This window comes from Melitaea cinxia, chromosome 3 (genome assembly GCF_905220565.1).
Source record: "Melitaea cinxia chromosome 3, ilMelCinx1.1, whole genome shotgun sequence".
In the NCBI taxonomy this organism is placed as follows: domain Eukaryota; kingdom Metazoa; phylum Arthropoda; class Insecta; order Lepidoptera; family Nymphalidae; genus Melitaea; species Melitaea cinxia.
This window is the reverse complement of record NC_059396.1, coordinates 4,134,264-4,157,535: the sequence shown is the minus strand read 5'-3', so window position 1 is coordinate 4,157,535 and position 23,272 is coordinate 4,134,264. Positions and strand designations below refer to the sequence as shown.

Sequence of the window (23,272 nt, the reverse complement as noted above, 5' to 3'; positions counted from 1 at the left end):
GGGGTCTCCGTCAAGCATTCGTGGCATAGCTCTAAAATGCGATAGACTTCTGCAGCCGAACTGGCTCCACACGTATCGACTTTTCGTTCCTGTGGGCCTAGCCAGTGAGTTTGAGAGGGTGGCGCAGAGCTTAGGCAACTCTGCGTTTTCCTAAAGAGTGTCCTAGGCGACACAGTGTCTGTCTGACACTGTCTAAATCATCTGCAATAGACGGACTAAGGCCAATGATGAATGATGATGATGATCATATTTCGCTTATGTTTGCGGTACAAATAAGGTTATATTTAAAGATGTATGGTAATGTTTTTTTGTGACAAGTTTCGTCTAATTTGACGAAGTAGGTGTTAGGGAATAAGTAGTTTTTATTTCCATTTTAAGAGTGAAATTATGAGTAGCTTATTAGCTGGAATTTATTTATTTCTAATTGAAACATTCTATAATTTTTTTTAGGAATTTTATACTCAGAAATCCAAATATCATATTTACATAGGAATATGAAACTCCACATTTGTAAAAATATCCAGTAAAGCGTATCAAGAGTTCATTAAACGATAGTTGAATCTCCGCGGAACAGTATTTATGCAAATTGCTGAGAAGCGGAAACGAGTTGGAATCCTTAATAGCGTCATCGGGAATTGTGCAAGTTGGGGAAGTTTCAAACGATTTTCTCGTATCCGGAATTCCGGTAACTTTCAGACATAGTCTACACTACACCGTCACTGCGCTATTATTTATTACAAAAAGTAAGTCTGAGGTTATAGGTATAAAAATTAAAAAAAAATGCGCTTAAAATCGCACAACGTCTATCTGGCAAGCTGTTTTTGTACGAGTATAAAAACTAATTGATCCAATAGACGTACTATCTTGGGAAGTTTCAATCTTGTATTTGAAAGAGTCGTTTCGATTTCTGAGATTTTCTGCACAATTTCTTAATTTTTCATTCTTTCATAATCTCCTACACAATATTATAAGTAAAAGAAAAACCATTAACCAAATTGGTTAGTAACAGCTTGTCGTTATCTTTTATTTTGACGTAGCTATCGAAGTCATTCACAGCAATGTCAAAATGACCTAACTGATAGAACGTATCAAAAGTGTGCTGTTATTTTAACACGTTCATATGTTTGGGTATTGTAATCGTCATATTCTAATACATTTTTGTTTCTGTATAACATATTAATGTCTTAGCCTTATTTGTCAACGATTAAAAAAATAGTATATAAAAAATATTAAGGAAACAATTTAGTAAAAATACTAAGTAAACAGTTTATTAATTTTTTATGAATTAAGAAACTAAATTGAATTTAATTTACTTTCTTCTTTTTTAAAGCCATTGATACAAAAACTGCGACACTTTCATCCACACAATATACATATTTTATTATGTTTTACTGTGACTTGTAATTTAAAGCCATACAAAAAAAAAAACAAAAAAATATAATTATAATTTAAAAAAATTCAAATATCTTGATTGGGATTCGATCACGAATCACATCTGTATGTGTGAGTGAAGAGCTCTAACGTCTACGGGAAACTTAACTCAGTGAACATCTGAACTCCCCGCATTGTTATACTTAGAACAGAAACATAATTAGGTTCTGGAAAGGCGGATTATCCGGATTTGCCATTAAAAAATGAGCATATTTTTTAATGGCAAACTAAGCAAAGTCTGTAATAAAAATTAATTATTAAACAAAAACAGTAAACCCGACTGCGACAAATAACCACTGAAAATGGAAAAACAGCTTTACAATTTAGTGTAAAATGTATTCAGTGCACCGTGTATAATAAATATTCCATTAGAAACTTTCATAAACTACAGATATTTTAGAGTATGTATAGTATAGTATGTAATTATACCTCAAATTCTTGCAGGCGAGGACAAACTAGTAACCCAAATAAATTCAATCGATAGTAGTTCAGTGTTTTCTTTTCGTATACGATGATTTTTTTGTAAACCTACTTATAAATTAAATTCAATAGGTATCACAACTATTAAATATAGCTGTGACATTGTAAATTAAAATACAGTAGAAATCGCGGTATAATACATTTATATTACCTGCTCAATAATATTCTAACTTGAGCGAGCACCCTAATTCCTGAATCATAGCTAACTTCGTAATTGTTTTTCAAATTCCTCCTCCGTTACAAATTCAACGTAGGTATAAAGTTAAAACCGTTTGTTGTTCACTCGAGTAGAATATTCTGGAGAAACGTTGTAAATGTTTGATAGGAAATATTGAACCTTAAATACATATTTTAGCTGTTAATCCCGTTATTAAAGCCTCTGTAAGAATGAATGCGTGCTTCCGAATGTTGAGACGTTATAAATAAACTAGCGATGCCCGACGGTTTGACACGCGTTAATTTGAGGATATAAAAGCTTAGAGCCTACTTCGATAAATTAAATATTTAAGAAAAACGAATTTTTCAATTCGAACCTGCAGTTTCTTAGATTAATGTGATTAGTTTTTTTTTCATGTAATTAGGTCGGCAAACAAGCGTTGTGCTCACCTGATGGTAAACGATTATCGTAGCTTATAGATGCCTGCAACACCAGAAACATCGCAAGTGCGTTGCTGACCCTATCCCTAATCAGGAGCTCTGGTCACCTTACTCACCAACAGGAACACAATACTGCTTGAAAACAGTATCATTTAGTGTGGTCTTTTAAATTTAAACAAACAAACACGTAAACAAACAAACGAAAAAACGTTTCCCGGCTTTATAATACAGTATAGATATAAACCCGTCGTACTCAATAACTACCATAAATACTAATGAAATATACTAATCAAATCTTGTGTCGGAGTTCAGAAAACACAAAAAATGATACCCAGAAAAATATACCAGGTACCAGGTATAAAAGGTACCAGTATATAATTATACCGTATACACAGTCACTCATGAAGAAATGTGACATTAATATCTGTATATTCAATACAAATATGTTATGTCAAGAGGGACTGCGATTGCTAACGGAGCAGTCACTCTCAGTAACAAATTGAAGCAGTCAAATGATGACTGCTTCAATTTGTTACTTATTTACGTGCATATATCGTAGAATTTCTGTTTAAAGACAACGTACACACATCATGACAATTTAACATAATTAGTTCGCTTAAACCGAATATAAAAATCATCATATCAAAAATTTCGATCTAGCGGGTACATCGTTCCATAGCTTAATTGGCTAGACCGCCGACACGGTCAGTCGGAGACGCGGGTTCGATCCCCGCTGGAGCGGTCAATTTTTGATATGATATTCAAAAATTTAACATAAGTCAAAGAGCTGTATCATTACCGTCGTAGTACTCCTCCACGTGCTTTCCGCGGCTTGTTTTACCGAAACATTAACCGACATTTCAGATATTTAAACAGCTAAAGGGAACAACAGATACATATTTGTTCTATATTTCCTTAACATTGAAATTTCCGCTTCTGATTTGTAAATAGAGAATAAGTGATGTGAAATGAGGTTGTATTTCATATCAAATAATTCTAAACATTAAATCAAAGATAGTTCCAAATATGTAGTCAAATTTCAACCTTACGCCCTAAACCTTAAGCCCAAAAGGGTTTTACGTGTGTCCATATAAATAATATTTAAGATTTTGTAGCACTTTTAGCTGAAAATGTATAAATGTTGATCTAGTTCGACATCTAACTTTATTTATTAACTTTTATTTTACGGTAAATCTATATTCAGTATAAGTTCTTTAAACTTTTACGGTCACTATGAACACTTTTTTTATCCTACGGGAATTTTTTGTATATATAAATCGACTGCTGTCATTTTGATACACCCGATATTTCGGCGACGTTACAGACGCCATGGTCACGGATGACTCAGTCACCATAGCGTAATCTAATTGGAAATCGTGTTAAGTCCCTCAGAGTCAAAAGTCTTTTTACATTTAGTTTTGTTTTTAATAGTATTTAGTTGTTTAAATGAGTCTTTATTTGTTTCAGACATAGTCATCCCGTCGCTGCTAATAGCGGCGCTGTTCATAGGCAACGCGTTCATTGTGCTCATTATATATAAATACAGAAAACGGTGAGTATACATATAATATAAATAATATAATACACTTTATCAAGTTAATATTTATTATTCCGTATTTCGCAAATTATGCATCTCAATGTCTGGTAAAGGAATTTTTATAATCAATTCAGTAGCTCCAGATACGAATCCCTACAAATTCACAAAGTTTACTTCTTCAGAATGTTAGTGTTAGATAAATTATCGTTTACTAACTTGGCATATAAAGCACTGAAATAATGTGCATTAAAAACGCGATGAAATAAAAATAAATAAATCGTGATTTAAAATACTTTTTTAGCAATATAATCACTATTTTTTCGTAAACACGGTTTAGACACTTAATTTAACCATTTGTAAATGATAACCATCTCAGAAAAATGAGTTAAAAATTAATTTTAACAGATAATGAAAAATGAGGAGCGTTATCCTTCAGACAAATTATACCTACCAGAGATTTTTAAGATTTTTTTTTTTCGTTTAATCGTTATTCCAATTGTTAGAGTGAAAAATGAGACAGGCCTTCTGTCGCCAGATAGATTGATGTCTTAAGATTTTCCCTCACCAATTTCTAGAGGTCAAAAGATTGAATTGTAAGCGTTAAATTGTAAAATGAAAACCAAGCAATTTTTCACAATTTGAATTGTATATTCCCAACAAACATTTACGACGTTGAGTAGACGTTTTGGTGACAACTTAATGTTATTTAGTATAATCGTATAAACGACATTAGAACGTTTACTCGACGGCATTAGGGCCCATTTTATTCAACTTAAGGCGCTAAGAGTTTCGTGTAACAGTCATATAAATACCTATATAGTCGCATAGGAGTCATATACACGTTGGCGATTTGACTACATGTCATGTAATGATAGCTGTCGCGGCGTGTATTCGACTTCGTGTCGAGTAATGGCACACAATATGACGTTTATCTAACGTATTCGTTGTATTATTGTCATTTAAAGATGATACTTTTATATTGAACGAATGAAAAATTGTAACAGATTATAAACATAACACACACTAATTGAATATGGCAGTTTTTTTGACAGCTGAGTTAAAATATTGTATTTTTTACTTTGTTGAGGTGATAAAACCATTTCATCAGTTACAAACCATTGTGCAATCAAATTTACTGATTAATGTGAGGTAACTTTGTAACAAATTTTTCATGCGCTTTTAAAATTTTAATGTTTTCGTATATTTTTATTAATAATTTATTAAGTGACTGCGTTATATGACAACTATATAACTTCCCGACGTATATACTGCGTACATATTGTAAATGTGTACGCCATGACAGTTGATTTAGGGATCAATAATAAAATAATAAACGCCTAGCTAACTTATTTCAAATAATTTATATTTTCAGAACAGAAGAATTTACGAGACATATAACTTAGTTAAGTCTGAATAATACTTTTTTTTTAGATATACCCCACAATTATGATCCATATTTATGTGGATGTTGATAAGTTTTTATCGAAGATGGACTTCATCGAAATGATATGCGCACATTTGAAATGGCCGTGGTCATTATCATTTTTGTAATACTGTTGATGATGTATACAAGTTACACTAGTACACTTATTCGACTTATATATAATGGTTACAAGTACTACGTGTAAACAATTACTATTCGTTTAGCAGATGTTTAAAAGGTAATTATATGACAAAATTAATAGTATTATGACGTTTACACTACGAAAACGTTTACACGACGAAAAGTTGTATATGTAAGTTTTATAGATGTCTTCATAGACGCTATTATATGACGATTGTAAAGAAATGTCGAAATAACGTCTATACGACAATGTTATACGACAAAAAATCTATACGTCTATTTGGACACATAATGCACCATAACATGACGTAGAGTTAAAAAAATACTGTAATATAACTTTAATAAGACTCAAAGTCATATAATTGTTTGATTATATGACAAAAATGTTTGTTGGGTTATGAAAGACTACACACATTATTCTATCTGTAAGTAATTACCAGTAGAGATAATAATGTGTCCGTAATCTCTTTAGTTCGTCTATTGTATTTTTATGTACATTTATTTAAAACTAAGTTACATAACAAAAATTATTTACGCAAAACTATAACTTATATTACTATTATATAATATTAAAAATTTATACTACTATTATTTTATTATTAAAATTACAATTTATATTGTGATAAGTTAAGGTTCGATCCCATTTCGAAAAGAATACTCGCTTTTTTATAGCAATGTTTGTTTTTGATATAGCCCTGGCGTGTCTTTTCAACGTACTTTCGAGAGCACGTAAATCTGTTAATTCCTAATCCTGATATCCATAAATACCAAAAATCCAGGATAATGATCGTGATATTTTAGTATTAATTATCCGTCAATCAGAAGTACAGCAGCGTGACAGATTTATGTCGAACTTTTCGTACATATGATGAAGAGGTTATACTGTCTTTCATTTGGACTTATAAGAGTTATTTAATTCAGTGTATATTTATTAATATGTTGTACTATTTGTATCAACTCAATACGCAATAATATTATATTATGAACTCAGACGTTGTTCTACAATTGTCAAATGTATGAAGTAGAGATATTTATTATTATTATTATTTTAAATTTCGTAAATTGCAAAAACTAATTTAATAATTTGTTATAAGTTATAACTAATATCCGAATGAGAGTTCTAAACTATACTTCTTAAATATATGTGTCCAAATCGAAACAAAATCTGAATACATACATGTATCTAACAAAGAAAGCAGCAAGAAAAACATTTAATATAGTTCTAGATATAACTATTCTGTAAATCACGTGATGGCAGGATGTCTAGCCATTAGCATTGATTCGTGTCACGCTTGTTTGGCTTCGTGAGGCGGAAGTCGATCGTTTTTTTTATATTAGAGTAATGCTGATACTTTTCTTCGGTGTAATATTTTTTAAACATTAATAGAAATAGATATCTTTAAAGTATATTTTATTGGTGTCACTTAGAGGTATGGAACATGGATTTTAAAACATAAAACTGCCCATGAATAATTTTTTTTTTGTGTAAAAATCTACAAATTAGATTACACATTTTACAATCCACTGGAATAAGTACATTGAGATAAGAAATTGAAAATGCTTAGTACTATAAAATTAAATTTATAATTAAGCTGAAGTTACCGAAAATTTAATATATATACTCTGGTGAAAAGAATTGACAAATAATTAAACGTTACAATGTATTACATTAAGTAATAAGAAAATATTTAGTCATAATTATGTTATCTTTAAAAGCCCATGCTACGTACTTATGTACGTTACTTTACCTTACGTAAATACATTTATGAGTTATTGCTATACGTGTTTTTATATTTTAAGTTCGTTTAATTTTAATAGGAGGAAAAGGAAGAAACATGTTACCTATTTTAGTGTCAAGTTACTGTTCAGAGCTTGAAAGATCTTGTCACTGTAAGTGTTTTTTATAACATTACAATTATTGAATTACATTTATTTAACACTTTATTGCACACTTGAAACTTACATCAAAGAAAATTACAATGTTCAAACTAAACAAAGTATAAAGGTCGTACCACTAATAATAATTTCTTAGAGACAACCCTGTCTGTAAAGAAAATATTAACAAAATGACACAACATGCCACACGATTCTAATAGATTTAGAATTAAACCTATTAGATATATATAAAAATGAATCGCAAAATGTGTTGCTAAGCGCAAAACTCGAGAACCGTTGGACCGATTTCGCTAATTCTTTTTTTAAAATGTTCCTTGAAGTACGAGGATGGTTCTTACGGAGAGAAAAATTCTAAAAAAAAAAAAAAAATTAAATTTCCTGAAAAAGTCTAAAAACAACACTTTTCTATACTCCCATACAAAAGATTTGTGATAATACTTAAAAGTCAATTTGAACATTAATACCATACGATAAAGTTTGTGTTAGGCGATACGAAGTTCGCCGGGTCAGCTAGTTAGATATATGAAAATAAGAAAATTAATAATTTCACCGTTACCGTTAAATATTCGTTTCATATATTTAAAGTTATATTTTAAAATTACAAGCGCATAATGTGATAGAGTGCATTTAAATACACTTTTTACCTCCGCTTTTTAATTCTTTCAGAGATATTTATAAATTTTCATTTACTATTTAGTTGCAATAAGCTAAGTGAATTGATGCTGAAATTTAATTTCACTGACGATATAAATTAAACTCATTCGTTTTTCAAATCGAGTTCTGAAAAGAGTTCTATACATTATGCCTGATTGAATTAGTTTCAAGTTGAAATACTTATGTAGTCATAAAACATTAACTTAAATATTATACGTTTTACGCTTTTTACTTTATAACCAATAAAGATACACTGGTAATAATAATAATTTCTTACGCAGGAGCTTAGAATAAAATGTCTGAATTTTTTAAATAATAAATAATACAAAAATAAATTAAAAATAAAAACTTGTAATTGTTTTAAAGTAAATTCGTAAATAATAAATTCTATAGCGTTAGAGTTTATTTATTATAAAGCGCTAAAAATAATTTATAATTAATGGAAGTAGCTTTTTTATGTTAAAAATATTTGTATAGTAAATTTTTACTTTAATGTAGTTAGGTGGAAAAGGTCAGGCATACATGAACGTAAAACTGCTCCAATTTTAATATTTAATATGCATGTGTATTGCGTTTTTTAGTACGACATTTTATTCGAGGACTCCTTTTATTTTTTAACTTTATTCTGTTTTTATTACTTGTGCGTACAAGTACCTACTGCAGTTTCAATATTATAGCAGTCGACGGACAGACGGAATGATCGTAGAAATTTATTATATAATTTTTGTTGTTTAATTTTAAGTTAATTATTTTTTTATTAATAGATATTTTAGTAGAACATTCACGGGTTCTACATTACCTGTGTCTTTTAATAAAACATCGTCCATTACGTTTATATTACAAACGATTAATTAAAAGAGTTACTCCATATTTTTTTAACATCTTAACTGAGGTAGGGCTGCAGGAAATATCCTGTTCAAACTCTGGAGCAGCCTGGGGAAGTACCTCGACATTACAGAAGATCACGACTAAATAATATTGCTTTCAAGCAATGTCGTGTTCCTGTGGTGAGTAAGGTAACCAGAGCTCCTGGGGGAATCGGGGATAGGATCAGCACTTGCAACGCTTCAACGCTTGGTGTATCAGTCATAATATATAATCTAATATATACAATTCTCGTGTCGGTGTGTTTGTAGTTATACTCCTCCGAAACGCCTTGATCGATTCTCATGAAATTTCGTGTGCATATTGGGTAGACCTGAGAATCGAACAACATCTATTTTTCATCCCCCTAAGTTTTAACGGGGAGGGGGGGGGGGAATGAGAAAATTAATAACATATATGGCAAAACAACGTTTGCGGGGTCAGCTAGTAATCAGTATAAATATTATTGACGATATAGAAACGAACCAAAACACAATAAAAAGTCATATTAAGTTCCTATTATTTTGAAACTTTTAAAGTGTGTTACAATGTTTAACCACTGAGACCTATTGTGGTAATATAAAAATAAATATATATTTTTTCCTTTACAACGAAAAGCAATCTTCTCTTTACGAAAAATGAAGTTTTCTTAACCTTTTGTCCTTTATCGTGAAATTATTTTTATTGCCCACGATCCCTTTGAGAAGGCTTGCCAGACGTCGCTTCAATTAACTTGAGGATTATGACGTAAACAAATAAAAAAATGTCTAAGAAAACCACTGAATTTTATCTATAAATGTTTGTGCAGTGACCTGTAAAAGTTGTCAATTCTTTCTAGCAACTTGTTATGAAATAAAACATTTAGATATTTTGAATTTATTAAACGTAATTTATAAACTTATTTTTTTCTATTCTAGGTCAATGAAATGATAATTTGCAAATCGACATTTTCTTTGTGAATAAATAAAATTACTGAAGTTATAGGTAATTTGAAATATCCCAAATAGTTGTTTTAAATATGTATACTTAAGAAAGAACCTGTTTACTTTATGAATGTTAACTTTACATTATGAAAGGCTTTGTTAACTGGTACAATGTCATAGCGTAACTTTTCTTTATACATTACATGTCTCAAAATTCCTCAAGAGATATGCTGATTTTATAACAATATTTTAACTACATTGACATGATTTTTAATGAATTAATACTTTTATATTTTACAGGGCTTGTCTGTTTGTCTAGTACTAAGACAGATTTTATCTTTTAATTTTATTTCAATATACAAATACAACGTTAATCAAATAGAAAGATAATCAATATTAAATATAAATGTACCCAAATACTTAATAAAAAATTTCTCATTAATGTCTTGTTATGTTTTATACGACATACATAGGAACCCGGTTTAAGGGCATGTTTGTATATTTATATAAACATCTTTAATTCTTTTATCAAACGAAATAAAACGGCTTAGTTAATTACGTGGCTCGGAAAAGATTCGGAGAGCAGATTAGGATCAAAGGACAACTCCATTACCACGAATTATAATTTAATGAATCTTATTATTTAATCCTTAGTGCGCTCAAACGAAGATCGCCCGGTGGCTATTTAGTTATTAAAAATTTTGCGATCATATTTGCGTAAATATACATTATGTAGATACATGTTTTTGTATTTGAAATAATATTATTTGCATATCGTTTAATTTTAAGCTAATGATCCATAGGCATACATATATTTGATCATGTAAATTATTAAAATTGAAAAAATATTTGTTTACTATTCGATTGTAACGGAATTGAGTACAAATATAAGTATTTAGTGGATGGTCTCGGTGGCGCTAGTCTCATTGGGTTTATTAAGTGTTAAAAAAGTTGGTTGTCTGTGTGTTGGAACTGTTATAGTCTAATGTAATAATAATAAGGTTTCTTGTAAATCTTATTGATTTAAACAAAACAATTTTGTGGCAAAAGATGTACAAGAGTAATCTTATCACTGAAAAAGCGATTTCTTAAAAAGAGCTTAGGGACGTTTAGAGATTTTAGAATTCATCGGTTAAAAAATATATTTAAGAGAAAAATTTAATTTTTAACATTAGCATAGAAATTAATGTATGTTTGTTTTGTTATACAGGAAAACAGAAGACCTGGAGGATGAGTTCAATACAATTCCATTGAGCGTGAACGGAGTTCACAGCGCGGGCAACGCGGTCTAATAACTCGACTGGTGGGGAGTTACACACTAGCAAGATCACTTTATTTAATATTTAAAATTATTTTTATTTTTTAATAAAATTTTTATTTGATTCGTCAAAACGCACATACCTTGAGAGTGGTTTCATTTTGTTTATAATTGAAAAATACATTATTACAAAATTCGAGAATTGGTGATTTTCGTTGAATTTGAACAGAACGTCTGTCAGATCGGCTAATACCTGTCGAAATATTTACAAGTAACGAAATGGAAATAATCATGATATTGTTTACCTTCATAAATCTTCATTTCAAATATGTCTTACTGGGAAAACGAAACCGTAAAAATGTTTTACTCGTGCCCGAATGAACGTCTAAAATTTGTTTGCCTGTGTTTTAAAAAAAAAGTGTACATTTGGATGTCAGTGAGTTGTAAATAATGGGCGACGTCAAAACAATTTGTTTCACACAAAAGAGGTGGGTGATTCGACGCTCTGTTGTTTTTGCGTGTAAAAGTTATTGCGGCGAGTTTTATAAAAGTTTTGTTTTTGAATTTTATGTTTTCAAAATGTTTTTATAACAGCTGAGACCAAAGAGATTACAGTGTAAAAAAGTTGCTAGTGTGTAAATATCCTTAGTATTTCGTAATTTCTGTGAGTGTACAGAAGATGCATAAATTTATATAATGAATTCTGTACATTGTCAGCTAGTTTTAAGTTATCTTATTTATTTCCAAATTAGCTACCTGCTCTGAAGGCTCTAGAAGTTTAGTCGGAGTAAATTTGTAACTAAAAATAAAATGAAAACGTTCAAAAGCTGAAATGGCCGCTTGAAGCTCTGTAAAATCAACTTACGGTTACTTTAAAACTCTGTTTCCCTAAAAGTGTGATTGCAAGACAGTAAAACACACAGAGGCTACAGGGATAAGTTTCAAACACACGTAGTACACTCGAACAAACGTTACAACTTCACATGTTTTTCGATTTCTGACACGAAATAGACGTTGTTTTGAAGTTTGACTGACGGTAGCGTCATAATTTCGTGATGTAGGATCGTTTGAATAGAGGGATATGTATACTTTATTTGGTGGTTTTAAACAGGAAAATATCATTGATATTTTATGAACTAGAAAAAAATACATTGTTTCGTGTAGCTACTGTGTATAAGTTATAAGTTTATTTACGAAACAAAGATAATGTCAATATTTTAGCAGTAAATTTTTAATGAGCTGCAAAGCTTGTTTGTCACAACGTCATAGAAAGAACCACGTTGCCCTTATTGATATTTTAACATCAAAATACCTATTTATTGTGTTTGAAGCTCCTTAAATATCGTGATTTTCATAGCCTTGAAGTAGATTTCTAGGTACTCAATAAGAGCTGATGGTATTGAATACAGTTTTTTTTCGCGCACTTCACTGCCTTTTATAACTGTTATGTCAATTATCGGTTATGCTTATAGGTGTATATTGTTAATTTTATTTTCTCGAAATTTCCAATGTTTTTGTAATTGGCAAAATCTGTATAGAATCTGTAATGAATAAAAGCACTCTCTTTACGTTTTGTTTTTTATTTATTTTGTGATCCTAATCTATATTAGCATTAAAATAATTGAAGGTGTTATTTTATTGAGGCTGTCCGAGTCTCTTGGAGTATTTGTGTCTGGTCTGGCGAGCGTGCGTGAGCGCGTATCCAAAAACCTGCAACAAAAAAATGTGACAAATTATCTAAATGAAATAATTTTATAAGTGGACATTTTTAACACATTTAAATTGAAATATTTAATAATTAATTAGTAATAATAATGTATTGATTATCGTTTTACATCAAGGGAAATGTGTGAGTGGTAATGTACTCGTGCTACATCTATTAGCGCGCACCTACAATGTTAATTGTGCTACACGACTTCAAAATATCATTTAATTTACATGTCGGAATATGCAGCATCTTTCAGTAAGATATATACATACAATTATTAACTAAGTATATATATTGCTACGTTTAGTTTTTGTTTTTAAATAAATGCTGATTATATAATTGTAATTGACAAATATATATATTTCATTAACGTTGAATAAAAATAAAAATCATCAACGCCCATTTTTAGTTAGATTACGATAATTTTCCTAAAATTTTTGACGACTCACAATCTGGTTTACAGAGAAATCGACGAGCCATACTAATAAAAAATATATTTCCAAATGGATGACAATAGATGTACAATTTATATATCTTTAGTTATCTTTAATTTGTCATTTAGGTACAATTGGAGAGGTACATAAAAGAAATAGTGCTACAAACAACATGTCTTATTTAATATGACATCACAATAAAATAAATATAAACATTTCGTGATGTGGTGATCTTTTAAAAATATTTATAAGAGTCCAACCTTGATAAGATGATAGTGTAAAAGCTCTTTTTTGAAATATTTTTGGTCTAGAACCTAATGAAAATGTATACGAACATAAACTAATTAAATAATTAATTACTCAAGTAAACCCTACAGTAATTGAGTAATTAGTCTATTTAGAAGTAGAAAATTCAATCAATTAATAGTTAGTAATAGTAATCACTCTATGTTCCAGTTTAACGATTAATTTATCAATAAATCGTAAAACTAATTTATCAATTTGTCTAGCAACAAATTAAATAATTCGTAGAGCAAATGGTGAAGCAACAAGCTAATCAAATAGGCTTTTATTTAATTGAGTAATTAGTCTAGCAAATTGTTGAATAACAGAGTAGTTTAAGTGATAAAAAGTCGAGCAACTAGTCGCTAATAAATTGATCAAATATGTATTTGAGTATTAAGTGAGCAACTGTATAGTCGATCTAATAACTTAGTGACAAGTGAAGCAATCTGTAAAGCTACTTATCCAGCTCTATTCAAACAACGATTCAAGCAACTACTCAAGCATTTGTCAAAAAAAAAAAACACTTGAGTAAAGCAAATCAAACAAGAAGGCGAAAAAATTGTTCACGAACCTTGTCCTGGAATAAGTTGAGTAAAAATTAAAGATATAAGTACTTTATTTACTACTAGTTGATCTCAAGTAAAACAAAAAGTTAAGAAACTAGACTAGAAGGAATTGGTACTTATGCAAATATCATGTCGTTATTTTTATAGGATCTCGAAGTTTTCGAATGACTTTCGGCCAATAATCGTCAGAAATGCGAATCAGAAACTAAAAGCTTAAGAATGACCGAGAAAACCACTGTTTTCTCTGCCTACTACTAATAAGTAGGACAGCTACATGTGAAATTAGTGCATAAAAATAGTTATGCTATTTTGGTATTTCAATATAAACCATCAGTTTTGATTTAAACAGAAAGAAAGTATAAAAAAAAACCAATACAAAATTTAATAAACTTAGGACTACAAAAATGTAATAAACAGCAGAAACGTCTTTTCATAGAGTAATATAACAGAGGTTGTAAGCAATAAACATTATGACTTTTAATTGTACGTCAAAAGACAAACATTTGCAGTAAAACTAACAATAAAAGTTTAATTTTTTATTTCACTTTTTCAAACTTGGAGAAACTAGCCTCAAAGATTAATATTAGGTATTTACATTGATTTTTTCCCATATCTTCTATATTTTGTAGAGCAAGACACTAAAAGAAAGAAGAAGAACGGTCTACGAAGGTAAAGAACTATAATAAAAAGAGCTGTATCATTCGCGTTCTTTGATAAAGCAATTTTAAAGCAAGGAAGTGAATCAAAGCCTCGAGAAAAGCTATATTGCAGACACATGGGGCTCTGAGTTCTGTCCATTTGTGACGTATTCTACACAGTTTTACTGTCAGTGATTTTCTCCGATAAAAGCACGATTCAATTTGATTTGGTTCATTTCTCGTTTTTAAGATTGTCGTCAACAGAACATTTTTTTTACAGGATTTTTAAGTGTTCAATGCTTCAGAGGCATATCATTTATGGTTTTATTTATTATTATAGGGAAGCTCATTTAGGCTTCACTGGCTTTCATGGCACGGATAGTAATGGTAAAGTAATGCAAGTTATTTGATGAGTATTGTTATTCGTAGCGAATATTGTTTGTCGATCATTGTACGCGCTTTCAAGTCTCTCAACTCACGTACCAAGCCGGAAACAGCACCTTCAGTATATACTTGTAGATCGCTTTTTCTTTCCCTTGTCTAGTTTCCTTTCCTTTTTTTCTTTTTATTTAACTTTAAGCACACGTACAACTGTATTCGCCAGTTCGCAATGAAAAGCGTGTGAAATACAATAGCTAGTAGTTTCGTCGGTACACAAACTTGTGTGGATACAGTGCACGTGCAACCAACAAAACAATCCGTTTGACGCGATCGTTTGATACGTTCGAAGCGTACCATACTGAAATGTGTGAAATTACCTCTACTAGGTTTATTTCTATTATACTCACTTGAAATATAGTATTTCTATTTATTTGATACGTTGTTATTCATTATTTTTTATTGTATAATTTTTTATTAATTTTTTATATATATATATTTTTTTTTTATTTAAAAAAAAAAAAAATATTTTTTTTTCTTAATTTATTATAATCATGTAATGTAAACAAAACGACAAGCATGTCGTTTTTCACACATGCTTCTGTTACGTTCCTAGTAGTAAGGAGTAAAATTTACTGGATTCAATCTCATTACGATACAGTAAACATATTTAAACAAAAGTAACCATAAGAATGTGATTAATTGAGTGTGGATTAATTGTCGATTTTTTCCTAAAAAATTTTCGCTTTCCTAATGTTGTAGCTACGCACAAAATTAGACATATTTAATATTTCCAACTGGTATTAATTTATTTGAATGCTGAAAATAAAAAAAAATACGTAACAAACGAATAAATAAATGAAGTGATTACGATAATTACGTGTAATTACGGTAATTTTAAAACACGCATGGCCTTTTAAAACAAGTATAAGCATAAGCGTACAGGTATAAAAAGATGATGTCAGACAAGAGATGTGAAAAAACATAGTAGCGCATACTGATGGCTACTGAGCCATTACCGCTCTTCACATATTATCTAGGAATGTAGATAATTACTCGCCCTTATGGGTTGTGGAATTCGGACAGAAATTGCCCTGTATAAGAATCTATAACTTGTCAGATGACTGGAGCAATAAAAAATTGAATGATTCTAATAATTTATAATGTCATGTATATTTAATACATTTCACGATTTATAGGTAATAAGTAGAAGTAGTTATTTAAGTAGTAGTAGTTGTAAGTACACTATGTAATATCTTGTTCAAAATTTGGAGTAGCCCTGTTGGGGAAGTACCTCGACCGTATGGAAGATCACAGCTAAATAATACTGCTCTCAAAAGTGGTGTTGTTTCTGTAAGTAGCCACAGCTCTTCAGGAGGCTCGAGAAAAGGATCGGCAACAAGCTTGCTATACTCTTGGTGTTACAGACGTCTACACTCCACGAGCTACGGTTAGGTTGCTAACCATCAGGCGTAACATATGCTTGGCTGCAAGCCTTGTGATATTAAAAATCATTCTAGATATTTTATTATTTAGTTGATCTACTAAATGTCAGGTCAGGTCATGAATCCCTTAAATGTCAGGTAGCAGTCTCATTACAATTTAGGCAATTCATAAAATACCCAATTACTCAGGTTAAGTACACTTGATAAAATTTACTAGCTCGAATTAAAGTCGACACTCGTCCAAGTAGCGTCACGTAGGCGTCTTAAATGATTTTCATTAAAAAGTTAATAAACATGAACTAAACTGTTCTAACTTTTATAGACTATTTTAGAGAATATATGTATATTTTTAATCGCTTTGTCGTAACGCTTTCTTTTACATAAACTTTTCCGTTAAGCTTGTATTATTTACTATCTACACAATATATACGATATTCGCATTGGAATGTAACAAAAAATATCATATTTGTTCTTAAGACTTAAGTAATAGAAGTCAACTAAATACGAAATTATTGGTATTTTCTCTTTATCTTATTAAATTATTGGTTCGTCGCTTTATTGCCTTTGATATAAAAATAAAACAGACCTAATTAAAAAAAAAGAACCTTATAAAAAAGAATTAAACCCATGGATGCAATTTTCAAAGCAACAAAGACAACTCATTTCATAGCCACAAAAGCATATAAGTCAATTTATCAACCTCACCACAGAAAAACCTGATTATAATCAAACTACTGAAAACTACGATGAAAACAAAACGTTGAACAGACGAAACTTTTTGCTCACGGAAGCATAAAATATTGAACGTTACTCTAGATAATTCACTATTTTATTCATAAAATGAATGAACCTTTTTGTTAACTCTTTCAACAACGTTTATTTTACTTCCCAACTCGGTAACTAGATCCCGGGGGATGCTTAATATTATTCTCCGGTTCTTAATATCGTCTCTGTGGTGTAATAGATCTTTATGAAAGATAGCATAGAGAAACTTAAGATTTATGAATGATTTTATTGTATTGTTTACATTTATTAATTATTTATTTAATGAATACTGTACACTACATTCTAAATACAACTAATCATGTTAAAAAGTAGGTGCATAAACTTAGCAAAACTGGCAATTTTATCGTTTTATAGCGATCTCTTAGAAACAAAAATAGAATAATTAATTTATTAGTGGTAAGATGATTAGGTTAGGATAGCAATTAAATTAGTACCTATTTGCTATTGTCATCCAAATTGTCATTATAAGAATTGAAAATGTAGTAAAATAGGAAGAAATGGTTTATGCTTGACTAACTGTTGTCCGTGACTTTGTTCATGTAGCAATTGTATATAACACTACTATAAATTGTATTACAATAAACATCATGTTAACCGCCAAACTGCAGGGGAGCAGCATGGTGTATTTAGTTCTTTTCTTTCTCCTACATGGAAAAATAAGCCTATGGGCATGGGATGTTACAGGCTGAACTGTGAAACAAAATTAATCTATTCTAATAAATGGAGAGCCGAGTTTTTGTTCGGTTATGCTGCGAAAACTGCTAAACCGATCGGAATAATACTTATACCATAAGATGTAGCGTGTTTCGGAGAAGGTTTTAATATAAGATATGTTTGTGATTACTTATAGTGTAAAAAAATAATGTAAATGGAAAACAAAGTTTGCCGGGTTAGCTAGTATATAATCTTCATTTTAATAACTCTTTTATTTTTATTGAAATTTGAATTATTTATGTATGCAAACTTAAAGACCACTATCCTCCTTGTAGTGGATGGAAAAAATAGACTGAAAATAGTATTCCAGGTCTCACCCCCATGTCTCTCAACTAAGCCCCTACGACATGAGAGCTCTCCACGTAACATGCGCTAAAACGAATGCAAAAAGTAATTTATATGGACTTTTCAACAGCGTTTGAACTTAAAACTCCCTAGAACACCATATCTTTAATCGTATATAACATTTATATTGAAGTACTCTCTTTATGAATTCTAAGTAGTTGTAATGTGCGTGTCAAAGGTTAAGTACATAGCTCTTCATTAGGTTTCTTTATTTAGACATCATTTCGTTGTTGGCTTTGAATATCTACGTAAAAACTCATGTCGTATTTAAATGATTTTTCTTAATTATATGGTTTGTAATGTCTTGAGAATCTACGGTTGGTTAAAGACCTATTGTCGAAATCGGTCCACACGGTCAAAAGTTCTGAAGTAACATACATTTTAAAAATACAGTCGAATTGAGAACCTCCTCCTTTTTTGGAAGTCGGTTAAAAATAGTACAGGAAAACCTAAGGATTACGTTCTTAAGACCACATTTTAACCGACTCAAAAAAGGAGGAAGTTCTCAATTTGACTGTACTTTTTTATCGCAGAACTTTGTATTTGGTGGACCGATTTCGATGATGATCGATAGACGGTGCTTGTTGCATAGTTTTGTTTAAATTTCATCGATATCTGATAAGTACTTTTTGAGTATTTTTAGATAACACTATACTCGACTATTTTTTATCTACCTACAATATATTTGTCGATATAGTTTAAGTCGTTTTTTTTTCGTTTGTGAGCAAACACAATTATATATCTCATCTCAATCTCATGTAAACAAAGCTTGCAAATGGTCTACTTCAGTTCTGAAATCTAGTTAGATGCTTGCTTAATGCAAGCTAAACCAGAGCTTTTAAGAACTAGAAACCATTTTAAAAAACTGAATCCATATTCTTTCAAAATTATTATTGTTATTTTCCTGAAGTTACTATTGTTAGAGGATATTGCTAAGATACAAAAGCCTTTTCCTTAGACTTAGAAGAAATTATAAGATGATTTATGAATATTTAACTCTTTTAGAAAAAATGTTAATCATATAAAACGATGATAAAACGAAATACTTTCAACGTTGCTTGAATAAAAAATTTAATTTTAAAACAATCTGTTTAAATTTTAATTAAACGGATATTGAATTTCGCGCCAAAGAAAGGACAAAAAAACAGACGTGGAAAACCCTCTTCGGGATAAAATTATTCGTTTCATATTTTTGATTTTCTAGTGTTTTTAAGAGTGTATAAACGTTAATGATTGCTCTTTTACGTTAGTTGTCGTGTGTTATATTTGTGTTTCCTTGATATTGCGTATCAATTGAAGCAACAAACAACCATCAACCACCCATTTACCTTTAATGTTTTCTTAGCCTTTGTTGATTTTTGATTAAGTTGTCCAATTACATAAATACACAATATTATATATGAATGTGCAATGATAAATATAAAATAAATATTTGCAATGTACGCGCAAAAAATGTGTTGATTTACGACATCACATTAAAAACCTCTAAAACTGTCAGTGTTCCCCTACTATATTATACATGTATTATACATTCCTCTAGAATCACTCTGTTTACTTAAGAAAACCACATCAAAATCCGCTGCGTAGTTTTAAACATCTAAGCATACAGACAGCGGGAAGCGAGTTTGTTTTATACTACTATGTTATTACTAATAATTATTAATTACAAGGATTTAAACGTTTCTTAAAAACTGAGGAATAAATTAAGGAAGATCATTTATTGCCAATTTTGTAACAAAGTTTAGAATGAAGTAATTTTCGGTAATTCAAATTACATCCTTTCAGTAATTGCTATGTTGTGGCTTATTACTCTTCGTGTAAATGAACTTACACGTTTCGTGGGTTGTTATTGAAGATAATTTCTTCTCATATGTCACAAAATATCTCCAGTGAATTGTATGTTTTTATGTAACATTTACTTTACCGCTAAATACAAAATGAGTTCAAGAGATTTGAATATTTGAAAATTTTTAGGAGTCGGCCCAAATTTTAAGATGAAAACGACTGATATCGACTCACGTTTTTTCTCCACAAAGCTATTTCGGTGAACCGTCAGTTTCAAAATATAAATATGAAAATATTTTTTGCTACGCTTCGATCAAACGAACCTCTCTTTGATGTTGCCGTCACGCAATAAATTGATAGTAGACGTCTTAGAATTTAAGGTCGATGTTCGCTTACCTATCCAAAATGCCTACGAGGGCCAATGAAATCCATTCGTTTTTATTTTTTGATTCTGCACACATAAAAACTTACAGAAAACTGATCAGATGCGAATTGGATACTTATAAAAAGACAGATCACATTAATTTTTCAAACTTATATTTGTGGATATTAATCTAAAAACTTCGGAATAATACGTTTTAACTGAGGTAGAGCACAGCAGGAAATTGCCTGCTCAAGTATGGAGCAGTTCGATTGGGAAATTACCTCGACTTTACAGGAGAACACAGCTAAATAATACTACTTTCAAGTAGTGTTGTGTTCCTGTTGGTGAGCAAGGTGACCAGAGCTCCTAGGGGGAATCGGGGATAGGGTCGGCAACGCGCTTGCAATGCCGCTGTTGCAGACGTCTATAAGTTTCGTTTATCGCTTACCATCAGGTGACCCGTACGCTTGTTTACCGACCTAGTTATATATAAAAAAAAACGTTCCCTTTAACAGGAATATCGTTTATTTTTTACTGTATTATTCTCATTATTTGTCCTTTAAGAAATAAAAATAATAAACATCTTATGGTAATTTACCAAAAGTGATTAGCTGTTACGATGATGAAGGTATAGTCCTGTACAGATTCTTTTAGGCAGACAGATAGACATAAGGGAATATCTTACGACAAATAAGGTTCCTTTGACAAAAAAATTAAAATACACCCAAGTTCTTGCGGTTTAAGATTGTAGTTGTTAAATGTCTACAGAAAAGACATAACATAACCGAAAAAGTTATTTGACTTACAAGGCTTTGTTTTTTTTAAATATAGGTATAGACTAGCGCTTGACTGCGATCTCACTTGATGGTAAGTGAAGACGCAGCCTAAGATGGTGCGCGCTTGCCTAGAAGATGCCTATTCACTCATGATTTGAAGATACCTAAGTCATAATTAGTTGTATTGTTCCTTTTCTATGAGTTTTAATATACAGATAAAAGAATATGTAGGAATACTATATTTTAGGACATGTCTTTTTCTTCTTTTTCTACAGGTGATAGGAAAGTAAATTTTTAAAATTTGAACTAGAAAAATAAGTACGTAATTTCCACATAATATACTGAATTTCCTTTTTATAAAAGAGCGACTTTTCTTTCCTGCAAATAATAAATTAAACAAACATGACGGGAAATGAAACTCGGTCTTTAACATGGGAATGGGAGGTCGATATTGAAATACATATTTATTGAAAACTAGCTGTGCCCGCGACTTTGTCCGCGTGGAATTCAACAAAATAGTTATTGTTCAGTTCGCAGGGCTATAAAATAAAAAAAATCTAAAATAAAAGCCTAAGTTACTCCTTATTACATCAGTGAAAGTGCCGTCAAAATCGGTGCAGCCGTTCCAGAGATTAGTCAGAACAAACAGATAGACAGACAAAAATTCTCAAAAATGTTATTTTAGTATATGTACCGTATATACATACATATTAATTTAGTAAAAAGTGGTTATTTTAATATCACAAACAGACACTCCAATTTTATTTATTTGTATAGATGACTTTGTTGCAACGACGCGCATTAGCATTTGTATTGAATATCTCTTTTATATTTATTTACTAAGAGATGCTTCGTCTGAGACTTTATTCGCGTATGGAATACTATTTTTCTCGCAATCTCCTGGAATTCTATTTATCGAAAGATGAGTTTTCTGCTGAAATGTCCATAGTTTATTAATATTTTCTTATATATTCTTCTTATGTATTATTATGTAAATAGAATTTTATATGCATAGCACTTTTAATATATATATGATGTCAAACATAAGAAAGCATCGAATGACGTACACAGTAAACACTAACGAAAAAATTAAATGTATCGACCACAGAAATAATGTTGTTGCAAAATACATAGCGACAGTGGGAAGGAAAAAAATAGCTATTCAATCACACTATGTGAGAGCGCTTATTGTTTGATTATTTTGTGTCTTCCACTCAACTTAATATTAGTGATATATTACAGGCTAAACCTAAAATTAAAAACATAACCATAAAACCTTTATGTGAAATAATCTTCGGTACTTCTAGAAAAAAGTATACACATACACACACACACACACACACATATATATATATAATTTTATGTACAGGAATTGGTAAATAGCTTTAAATGTCGTTTCTTTGTTTTTTCAGAGAAACACATTGTATAATTTTCCAATTCCAATTTTAAGTAATCAACTAATGTCTTATATATATACAGATTATAGATTCACTTGGGGTTGTTAACCGTAGATACCTACTTTAATTTGTATTTTGTTCCCTAAACATATCTGTACAAACCAAACATTTTTTTTGAATCTAGTTAAAAATGTTGCAACAGAACTGCACTGTTGTAGGAGCTAAGACTAAATAAAATTAACATTTCAATACTGTGTTATATATGAATAGGAAAAAAATATTCATAAAATCTATATTTTATGAATGTATTTTTTTAATAAAAAAATAAAATACGATTAGTAAATCTTATAAAAATAATCTTTTAAAAGGACTGGTCAACAAGCTTAAAGTCGCTAAACGAGCAATAGAGCGGGCTATTGTTGGGGTCTTTCTCAAAGATAGGATTAG

At 30.4% G+C, this 23,272-nt stretch overlaps 1 protein-coding gene across 1 annotated transcript in view; it reads left to right on the top strand.

Annotated features, from left to right (window-relative positions):
• LOC123669711 overlaps positions 1–12,772 on the top strand; it is a 132,682-nt gene extending 119,910 nt beyond the window's left edge. The window contains exons 8-9 of the mRNA XM_045603302.1: positions 3,976–4,060; positions 11,157–12,772. Of these exons, the coding sequence (XP_045459258.1) occupies positions 3,976–4,060; positions 11,157–11,238 (167 nt within the window). The 3' untranslated portion in view covers positions 11,239–12,772. The remainder of the gene's footprint in view (positions 1–3,975; positions 4,061–11,156) is intronic.
• Positions 12,773–23,272: the final 10,500 nt, after the last annotated feature.